Source organism: Salarias fasciatus, chromosome 13, assembly GCF_902148845.1.
Source record: "Salarias fasciatus chromosome 13, fSalaFa1.1, whole genome shotgun sequence".
NCBI lineage: Eukaryota > Metazoa > Chordata > Actinopteri > Blenniiformes > Blenniidae > Salarias > Salarias fasciatus.
Genome location: NC_043757.1, coordinates 14,673,432 through 14,684,978, shown reverse-complemented (window position 1 = coordinate 14,684,978; position 11,547 = coordinate 14,673,432). Strand labels below are relative to the sequence as shown.

At 39.2% G+C, this 11,547-nt stretch overlaps 1 protein-coding gene across 2 annotated transcripts in view; it reads left to right on the top strand.

Annotated features, from left to right (window-relative positions):
- The first annotated feature begins 205 nt into the window (after positions 1-205).
- lmbrd1 (LMBR1 domain containing 1) overlaps positions 206-11,547 on the top strand; it is a 53,436-nt gene continuing 42,094 nt past the window's right edge. For both annotated transcript variants that reach the window (XM_030106465.1, XM_030106463.1), the window contains exons 1-3: positions 206-292; positions 1,520-1,696; positions 2,946-3,009. In XM_030106465.1, the coding sequence (XP_029962325.1) occupies positions 227-292; positions 1,520-1,696; positions 2,946-3,009 (307 nt within the window). In that variant the 5' untranslated portion in view covers positions 206-226. The remainder of the gene's footprint in view (positions 293-1,519; positions 1,697-2,945; positions 3,010-11,547) is intronic.

Below are 11,547 nucleotides of genomic sequence, written 5' to 3'. Positions count from 1 at the left end.
ATTATTTTTTACCTATTACCCATGACAAGTATTTATGCAACCTCTGTTTACACCATCGGCTTTGAGGGTTGATGTGTTGTACTCCTCACATGAGATTAAAAAGTTGACTTCATTCAACTCATAACGGACCCGAGCTGCGGAGACGTCACGAGCCCCTGACCGCGCGCTGCCTTCTCCGCGCTGACGTCATCGGGAACACGTGGGTTTGTTATTGCAGGAAGTGAAGATGGCGGCTCAGTCGATCATGTCAGAGTCTGTTCTCGGATGGTCAATTTTCACCATTGTTCTGTTGGTAAGTCAACACAGAGCTGTCCGGTCGCTTCACGAAGTCGCAAAGCGTCAGAAATATCAGCTTCAGACGCGTCAGTCGCGAAAGAAGTGGTTTAAATGTAGATGATATGGTAGCGGGGGCGACGCTGCCGCAGCGTATTGACGGAATTTAGCTAACTTTAGCTATGGCATAGTTACAACTTACTGTTTTAGAATTACCGGTCACTGTTGTATTTAGTTCAACATAAACAAATTGGGGAACAGGTGTTGTTACGATATACCTCTCATTGTACAGCAGCACCCTACTTTACTCGTGGCCAATTTCTCTCATCATTTGTTATTTTTATTGCCCCTCTAATACATTAGGATGAATAATTTAGTGCTGCCAAGTGAAGCAAACAATCCTCTTTACCATCGACACTTTAAACACAACCTGATTGATTCGTGGAGCACAATCAGTGACCCATTTAGAGAGGACCTCGAGTAGTAGGCTCCTTAAATGACTGTCTTAAAGTTGTGTGTCTCGGTAATCTGCGGCCCAGTTTAGCTCTCATTACATCAGCTGTCACTCACTCGTCACATGGCCGACCCAGAAGCTCGCCGGAAGAATCCCCGGATGCCAAAAACCTGCTCCGTTTCTCTGCCCAACGCTGGCATCCCTCTGATTTCAAGGAACCTTTCAATAAGCCTTATTTGGATGCAAAGCCCGCGTCATTTACCTGGCAAAACAAGCGGCTGGAGGCTTAAAGCAGCGGGCTTTTAATTGATCCTGTGTGAATGGCAGCTCCTGATCTGAACGGAGCTGTGTTTGCAGTGTCCTCACTTCTCACAGCTTGTGTGCCAGGAATATGACCTTGTCATTTTTTATTTTCGGGCCCCTTTCCCCACTTCTTTGCCTCATCAGGTTCATGCCCATGGCAGTGATTCTTTAATTAAATATTTATTTGGCATGTTGAATTTGCCATTTCCTGCCTTCTTGTACAGAACATTCATATCAGCTGTTCTATTAAGTATAAAATGCTATCTATCTATCTATCTATCTATCTATCCATAAGGATTTCAGTGTTCTGGATTTATTAGACACTGAATGGGATTAGAAATAATATCCTAAGCTAAATTACAAAGTCTGTTTCTGTTTGCACTGTGCATGGTGTATTAGAATTACTAGCTCTTGCTTGGATAACCTTTTGGCATCACATATTTGCATGGTATTATATTGTAACAACATTTTTTTAACCTCCCTGTTTAGGTAATCTTGGCGTTCTGCTGGATCTACATTCGGAAATTTCAAAGTCGTCAGGAGAGCGAGGTTGTTTCGACTATCACAGCAATATGCGCCTTGGCCATCGCTTTGATATCGTCTGCACTTCTGCCAGTGGACATCTTTCTTGTTTCATTCATGAAGTATTCTAACGGTACTTACAAGGTTGGTATTTTTGAAACCTTTAATGCTTTCTGTCATGTGAAGATGTCATTAGCATTGATTTTGTGTAATCTCAAAGCTGAGATCATTTTGTGGTGTGCACTGTGCAATGACATCTTCATGTAAACAGCAGGTAATTTGATGCTTTGTGTGACTGATGATTTACTGTGATTGTGAGAGAGTATTTGTATTTTTGTGCCATTTAGTCACAGACGTCTTAGCATACGCAAAGGCCATTAACTCATCAGGAAAATAATATCTCTCTTGGTCAATTAAGCACAGTTTCTTCATAATTACATATAATCTTCTAAAATCAACAGAGGCACAGAAGGGACTCTTCCTGCTGAAATTTAACAATAATAACGTCAGTGATAGAAAAATATATATGTTTTAAATCTCAGGGAAACTTTGATCTGGGTAAATATCGAATATATAAAAAAAATGTGTCGTGTCACACAGGTGATGTGTTAAGTATTATTTTGTCTTCTCTCTCAGAATCAGAACCTGACAAACATTTTTTTTCAGACAAATGTACCTAGAAATAAAATGAACATGTTTTTGGGCCTACTTTTCAGAGAATGCAGGAAATGGAAGTTTACCATGGCCAGATTTTCACATCAGTGCATGAGTAAAAATAGATTGAGAGAAAGGCCTGACAGTCTCATCCCCCTCGTGGTTGTCGGTGTTGCATCATTTTCTTTTTATATCTGAATTAAGTTTTTGAACCCGGAAAAACAATGTTGTCGGATAACTGCTGTGGCCCACATACTGTCAAGTCTATGAATATCTGGACATTGACACTTTGTTCACCATTTTGGCTCTGTACACTACCACGATGGATGACCAACCAAGATGTGCTATAAATGTTCAATTTCAGCTTTTATTTTGATGCTGTTTACATTATAATCTATATGAACACTATAGGAATTGCATTACAGTTAACATCTGTAATCACTTTCAAGCTAAAGCACTTCAAGCACACCGTGATTGTTTCATATAACTATTGTGGTGGTGATACACAGAGCCAGAAGTCCGAAGATTTATGAATGTGACTATAAATTCTGGCTCGGCATGATCTACCCGGTCGAGGGTTTTGGTTTCACTCAGATGTGTGTTACAGTTGAAGTTTTGTGTCAGTATTTGATGCTGATTTTTGTTCTGAACTTTGATCATGATGCTTAATGTCTCCACACTTTTCAAGCCTTATTTAACACCTTGCATATTTGCTTTTTTCTTTCTCGGTAAAATCCAGGAATGGGCAGCAAACAACGAGACCAGGAGTCAAATTGAAGATACTGTCTTATATGGATATTACAGTAAGTTCATTTTCTTTGTGTGTGTGTGTGTGTGTTTTGTTTGTTTCAGAAAAAAAAAATGTTTGTGCAAAAAATATCTCTGAATAGAAACTTTTTTTGGTAGAAAACCTTCATCTTTCTTCAAATTGCTTCTTTTGTTTTGTGCAGTACTTTGAGTTGATCTGTTCTTTAACCCTGCATGACTTACCTCTATCTCCTCTTTGAATTGACGGTAGCGCCGGCTCAGTTCAGGTAACACATGGGTCCTGACTCACCTACACAGTAATCCTAACGGGTTATCAGTCTAACTCTGGGATTCACACTGAGTCTTTGTGTCCCTCAGCGGTGACTCATTTTCACACAGGTCATCTCTGATCTCTGCGTTACTTCCCTCTGGGCTGTGTGTCATCCACAAGATGACTTGAGGACCTTTTCAAAGACCATTCAAGACTGAGAATCACTTCCAGTCTTTTAATAGACTACATTTTATTCACATATCCTGACGCATTCAAAAAATGTTTAATTGTAATGAACTGAGCCAAGAAGAGTCATCAGTGGTACTGCTGTTGGAATATCAGACAGTATAAAAGGCTTTTTTTTTTTTTTGCAGGGATTTGTTAATTGAGAAAGTGTTGGCTTTCAAGGTGATGGAGTTTTGCTCAAGTTATAAAGTAGTTACTGTGATTTCTGGATCATTAAATGGTGTAAAATATATGAACCACATTCAGTTTTATGAAATGTAGCAGTCTAAGATTTTGCGTTACTGCCCTACTTTTTATCTATATGGATTTATGTCAGCGCAGTTATTTGACTCCTCTTTGTTTTCTTGTGTTATCATTCCTAATGTGGTTGTGTTGTTCTATGTATAATACTCATTCTATGATATACTCTTTTATCTGTGCTGCTTTTCCAGCTTTGTTTTCCCTTTGGGGCCATTAGCGTCATCATGTATGAAGTCTGCAGCTTAGCATTTATTGATGTTGCATGTGATTGCATGTTTGTTACTCATGCTTCATGCAAGGACGGAACACTGGGAAAAAAAAAACACATTAGTTGGGATAATGAGCACAATCTTACAGTTTTTGCAAGTTGAGTATACATGTCTGCTTAATTCTGCTTTGCTCTCTGGTTTGAGCGGTGATTAGTGCTGCCTGTGCATTGGTTTGGTTTTACACTGAATGCAGAATCCAGTTTCTTGATAGGCAGATATTGAATGAACTTGTTTGACAGTTCCTCGGGTACTTTTGAAGTACTTTTTAATTTTCTTGAAATGTTGTGATCATTTCGTCTGGCCAAAAAAAAAAATCTTTTTAGCTGTGCCTATAAACGTGTTGCACTTTCTCTTACAAAACTTTCATTATCATAATATTAAAATGCAGAGAGTATGCATATCGCTGCATTAAATTATGTTGCCATGCACTCTGTCTCCATTTGCTGCAAATACAAAATGACAGGATTTTAATTATAAGGAAAAGTGTAATTAATTGCAATTAATTAAAAAAAAAATGCATGTAGCTGAGTGCATGATTGCAATTAACCGTTAAAAAAATCATGGTCTGACAGAGAAAAGAGGGCGTATCGCGTGTTCATTTAACACGGTGCTGCCCTTTTCAATAACTAATCCGGCTATCTGAGGAGTGGTGCTACGTTCCACAAACAACTATAATCGAGCTGTTTTAATTTTCTCAGTGGAGCTCCTTGGGCATCACTTTCCAGGGCACTTGTGTCACTTGTAGTTATTGTCACATTTAGCTTAGAACCCAAAAAATTGGAACATTTCACTGGCAGTGATGCTCTGCTGTTGGCTGGTGGCACGCTGCGCTGCATCATTAGCAGGTCGGTCGAGGATGCAGTCGAGCATCTTCGACTCATCCGGCCCGATCCCCTTGCTGTAAGAGACAGCAGGTCTAGTTCCCATGGATCCCTAATTCCCATATTTGTGTGCAGTTCCAAGTCATGGTGACAGCATCTGAGCCATTTTGTTGATATATTTCAAGGCGTAAGCGCTTAGTGTCGCTGACATTTCCTCGTCATTGTTATGTTAAAGCATAACGTGAGTTTGTTGCCTGTTTTGATGTCTGTGTTGCATATTCAGCCATGCCACTGACACCAGATCATGTGTTTTCTAACAGATGCTGGCTTAAAATCTCTGTCAGCAACACTGTTATGTACCGTCTGTTAAAAAATGCCAAATGCAAGGGCGACAAGCTGTCTCCTTGCCCAGGCAGCCCAATCAAAGAAACCACTTCCATGGGTTTAATGGCATCAGAAAATTGGCTTTCAGAGACCATGAAGACCGCATGTGAATCCTGCATTCAACCGTCTGAAGAATATTGTCTTCTGGATGCATAAATATGTTTTCATACATGAGATTGATTTTCTTTCCTGCTATGTATAGGCGCTATTAGACATCCTCTTAAATGGAAAGTTTGCTTTAGAGAGATTTTAAGTATGAATAATTCAGTAGGCTTAGTCGTCGGTGCGGAGCTGAGACTTGTCAGTAATTTAATTCATTTAATGGCCGAACTGCCAAGAAACAGTTCCACTCAAGAAATTTGTCACACATCAAAAGAAAAGCACATGTAGTTGTTTTGGTAATTGCTTGATTATGTATAGCTCTCTGTCAGACTTGAAGGTTTATGAGTAGATCCTCACTCGCTGGGCCCGTCGTTGGTTTGAGCGACAGCCAAAGATGCACTTCATACTGCGGTGCATATTTCTGCAAGCTTCTCTCGAGAAGTTTTATGCTGTTGGTGAAGCAGGTGTGATGATTATTATGCAGTTGTTTGGAAAAGGGTCGTGGGGCGCTCGAGCTAATCGTGGCTGCCTGCGCGTGACCCCGGCCACACGTGGATGGTTTGTCATCAAGCAAACACAGAGAGACAGTTCGTCAATCTATATTCGCTAGTTAGTTGCGAGAGAAACCAGGAGTACAGGAAGAACATGCAAATGCCCCCTTCCCTTCAAAAAAACGAAAGAAAAATCCAGCCCAGACTGGAACCCAGACTGACTCACTATCAGACAAGATGACTAACTTTACTGCCGTGGAGAGCAGTAGGATGAGAACATGAGGAGTGATTTACTTTCACTGAGGAAGTGCCTGAGCACATGTGATCAGAGCTCATGGAGAGTGCTCCAGAACTGTTTGCGCGCAAATTAGTTGTTATTGATAATAAACTGCCGGCCTTGGAGCATGTTTTTCAAATACACTTAGACATAGTGACTTGTTTTTCACTTTAGCAAAGTCATTAAGTTGGCGAAGCCTTTAAAGCTTTGCCCTACTGTGACACCATCTTCAGTTCGCTGCACGTTATGCTGTTTGCTTTTATCCAAAAACAATCATGATTATAAAAGGGGGTTTTCTTTTGATTCAATAGCATTGACTGTTACATACTTCAGTGATAAAGTACTTTCTGGAAAATGCCCACAATTTATGTTTTCTGGCAAAATTAAAAAAAAAAAGGATCCATATGTTTTTTTTCTCCCTGCTTGGACTGCATGTTTGTGAAGACGGCAGCACGAGAGCAGTGTGTGCTGTGGCTGAGCATACTGAACTAAAAATGAAAACAACAAGAAACCTCATTTTTGCTCCATGCTATTGGGCTCTTCATATATCTGCAGATAGATAAAGACCACACTCCTGTATTTATTTATTTATTTATTTACTTATTTTGTAATGGGCATCACATTATGATTTGCCAGTAGGTGGAGACCAAGCTCCATGTGTACTGTATGCCCAGCTCCCTCACAAATGTAACCTTTTAAGTAGAATTTTCCTTAAGGCCACATTTGACAGCACTGTCCATTTGTCTCCTCACAAACGATATAATTACCAGGTTGACAGAGAGATTTCTGTTTCCCTTGGTGCAGCAACTTTCTCTCCAGGGTAGACACGTTTGCATTCATCGATGGTCACAGTTAATAACCACGTGCTTGTCCTTCATTATTTACACAGTGACTGGAAGCATTTGATGGCTTTACATATGTGTCATTTGATAATTTGTTTTGCATGTAAATGATGTGGACTGGTGCGCCTATGGAAAAGCTGTGACTGACATTTCAGGTCTGCAGCTTCGACCATTTCTTGAACAGTTATCCTCAGACATGTTGCTGCATTTCCCTAATTTTGCACTATAAATTTTAACAATTGCGCTTTTCTATTCATAAGAAATTTAAAGATAGTGGTTCTCATTGCATTAGTAGATTATTTAGCAGCATTTTCTTCATTAATCTCAGTTTAAATTTTGATTCACTGTGTCTCTGTTGTAAAATGTGTGTTGTTGTGTGCTGTGATGTTGTGACAGTTCACAGCACAAATAGAAGCAGAACAAGTACATTCATTCCAGCTGTATTTCAACATAGAAACATATGTATTCACCATTTCATGAGTGTAATTATTGCACCAGGAGAATTTTTTTTTAAGCGAAAAACCCAAATATGAGTGTTAGGAAGATGGCAGCTCCGCTGGGATACATTTCTAATGTTGTGAAATAGAAAGAGAGAAAATACTGTGTGCAGATAAAATGTGACCTTTTAATCCCAGCTGTTGTTCAAAACTTTTCCATGGTGTAATTTTGGATACAGCACACTTTTAACTTGACAAAGGGGATGAGTATTTGCAGCGCAAACACCGACTTCCCTTTCAGAGACCAAATATCTTTCGGTGGTCTTTGATGACCCCCGAGTTTGAAAGCTTAGCCTCTCAATCTCCAGCTTCTGTCCATTTATACATTTCCTCGGACTCCTCAGTACTTCAAAGCAGTGGTGCATAAGACCCTTAAGCAACAGGGCAAAATACCCCTGGGCCCTTTAAATAAATCATTCACTTTCTCCCTGCCTTCTTTTATTGCCATTTGTAGAAGTGAAGCTCAAGAGGAACTCGTCATCTCGGAAATATCCAACGACAACTTTCTTTTGATTTTTTTGCCCACCTAAAATTTTGGACAGTTGTGGTTTCATCTGGGAGGGTGGGGTCGGGGTGGGTGGGGGTTTGTGTGGTTCAGAACAGACCTTCAGCAATATGAATGTAGGCTAGCGAGTACACATGCAAATGAAGAAAATCATAATGATCAAAAGGCGAGATTTCTTTAACTCAGTTTGTGAAAACTGCAGCTTGTAGTTCTCCACTTCTACCTTCAAATATTCACTCACAGTTTGATAGGACAAAATGTGAAACCTGAGGTCACCTGTTGGCGATTTAATTCTCTATTACTGTGATATTTTGTAAAAAGCGAATCCCCGAAGCTGATTTACTAAGACTTTTGAATGAACATAATATTTTAGTTAATTTTTTTGCTGTTTAACTTATCCATAATCCTTTATCCTTTAACTGAAATTCATGGCTAGATTTGGTTGACACGCATTACAAAAATACTTAATTCATTGCCAACAAAAATCAACACTATACTGACAAACATACAGAAACAAAGGGGAGTAAGTATGTCCGTCTGTCAGAAATCATATGTTTGAAAGGCCAGATTTATTCTGACTCTTTTCGTGGTGATAAATAAAGTAGAGCTGACATATATTTCTGTGTAGGTTGGGTTACCAAGCAGTGAGGAATCTATATAAAATCTAAATGCTCGACATATAGAATTAACACTTATAACGGCATAAATCTCATTTCCACTGTGCGTAAGCAGTGAGTTGGACTTTGCTGTTTTACAGTCAAATTATAGTAGGTTATATCGTCTGTTTAGCTGAGTTACATTTCTTGAGAATCCTGCAGTGATTGGTGCTTTTTAGGACAAGAGGTTTCCAGGTTCAAACCCAGCGGTTTGCTTGTTTCCTCTGCTCCGGTCGGTGGCGATTTTATTGAGCGTCATCCCACAATTCAAAGACATGCTTGCCGGGTTTATTGGTGACTCTAATTTGGTGTTAGGTGTGAATGTGTGTATGGATGATTTCATAACTGTGTTGTGGGTAGAGCGTGTCCAGAGGATGGATGGTTGGATGAACAGCAGCACAAACTCCATGAGAAATGGAAGTCGGCACAGATGCCCTTGTACTAATGATATACACACCAGTGTTTGATGCAGTGTTGGGACATTGGTATTTTTTATTTATTCATTGAACCAAAATACATTGTTGTTTGTGAGTAGCATTGGAGTGGCAAGTGGTTAATCTTATCGCTACTATAAACAACTATTAGCCCGCACACTGTTTCTGTTTATATTTTCAAGTAGAAAAGCGATGAAAGACGTTGAATTAATTTTCTTTTGTTTGTGTTTATGTGAGTGAGATATTTAATAGTAAATGATTGTCCCACAGCAGTGTGCTAACTTATTGTATAAACATGATTAAATCTGTTACTTCAGTACCATAAATGACTTTCAGGCAGGCTAACCTGTTCTGCTGTTTTGCACCAGTTTTATAATCTATGTTATTCGCAGCAACACGGCCATCATGTTGCTGTTCTTTGTACTGCCAGTCAAATTTACTTCTCATATCAACAGTGTTTTTAGTCCGTTTGGCCCTCCAATAAGGTTTTCCTCCTTGATGTTTACAGGAAATGAGAGAGCAAGCTCGTGGAGTCACACCTTTCAGCAGCTGCACTGACAGATATTTCCATCTGTCTCAGGAGTGCTTTGTCAGACACTGTGTTGCTGTGAGAATTTCCACATTACCTGCGATGCATTTTGCTTGTTTGCAAGGAACAAGAGTCCTGGTATTGTCCCTGTGGAGCATGAAGGATCAAAAAGTTTGTAGTTTGTTCGTCCCGTCCTCTTGTCACTTGGATGAATGTGCTAAACCCTGGTCCCTGGTCAGGCATTCTGTAGAATAGAAGATCTCATAGAGAGTAATGGATGATTCATGGTAATGCAGTATGACCCACTCTCTCAGTATGTTAATATTCATGGTGTTATGATTAATTTTACCCATCGGTTTAACCTGCGAGCATATGCTTGCGGCGGCATACTGTGCCTGGTGTGCATTTACAGGCTCCTGGCGTCATCCTAAACTCAGTTTGTCTGGCTGCAAATGAGTGTAAATGGATACCTTAGTGGAGCAACGAGCATGTGTTTATTGAAAGTAATGCCCTGTCACAGTCACAGCTGGCAAAAAGCAAACCTCCACAACAGTGACGTTCCTCGGTTTGCAGCACAAAGAGAGAGAGAGAGAGAGCTTTGTGAAGTGCAGCTCCCTTCACACGGGGCCATGCTCGTATCGCTGGAGGCCAAACATTGTTGACTGATACGAAACTGTAGTTTTCCACATGTACATTGAAGTTGAAGTGCGATACCAACATTATGGATTAAATGGTGATCAGACTTTGTTTTTTCCCACCTCAGCTTTGTTGCTTTCCATTTCAAAAGTTACATCTACAGTTGCGTAGTTTATCATGCTTTACAGGTAATACCTAGGGGCATATATTTGTTACCTGTCATTCAATAAAAAGTTAAGTCAAATGTCCTCATTTCTTTTGATGTTTAGCCGCTATGGTGACTTTGAATTCAAGTTAAACTCATGCATTACACCGTAAAGCATGGAAATCCGGTTAAATAGAGAGAACAGCTAACAGATGCGCTCTGTGGATGCTGCTTGCATTCACGCATTTCTGTCAGTTTTAACCCGTGCTAATGATCCACATTATCACCTCAGGTAGCATTTAACATTGCCAACTATGTTACTAAACACATCTTTCTGACATGTTTTTCTTAGTTATTTTAGGGTTGTCTGAGCTTTGTGCACCCACATCCATTTGCTGCAGAGGGAAAAGCCCCCAGCTTGAAATAGCATCTCTCTATTTAAGTGTTTTTGCCTCACCTCCGGTCTATGAATTTCTAATGTAGCGGAATGTTGGTCTTTTCTCTCTAAAAGCTGCAAGTACAACAAAAAGCAAACAAAGAGACTTAGATCAGAGAATAGAGAGATTCCTCTCAAAGGACAGGTGGATTGCATCCACTCGTAAGAGGGAGTGGCACCAACTTCAGCAGCTGAAAATTTAGTTGTTGTTTTTTTCTATGATATTTTATGATATGATATGTTTTTTATTTTTGGACTCTATCTGTGATATGATGTGATATATTTGATGATATTCACACTTCATGTGTATCCTAATTTGTTTTCTGCATTCTTTTGCAAGGTAGATTTGACCAACCTTTACAAAATCAAGCAAGTAATGTTAAACAAAACCTATAAATATGCATAGAAGTACTATATCCATTAGTGATAATCAGACACATGAAACTCTGAACAAAACAAAGAATTTTCCATCTTTAACATATTATAGTGTTTCTAGTTTATTATTTGTTTGCAAAATTATTCACAATAACAGTCCAGAGCATGCAGAGGCACTTGTCCAAACCTAGGAACAGTGAAAAACAAACCCTTGGGAAATTACAGGTGGTAGCTAACAGATTTTAAATGTATTAAAAAAAAAAAAAAAAAAAAAAAAAAAAGGTAATTTGAACATTTTTACCACTGGCTTGTAGATGTAAATCTAACAGTGAATTTTTCAAGGACTACTTTGTCATTTGTAATATTTACAATAATTTGCTGTTGTTATTTTGATTGTTCCACAGTTTGATTTATGGTTAATTTTCTGAAAACTTGAAA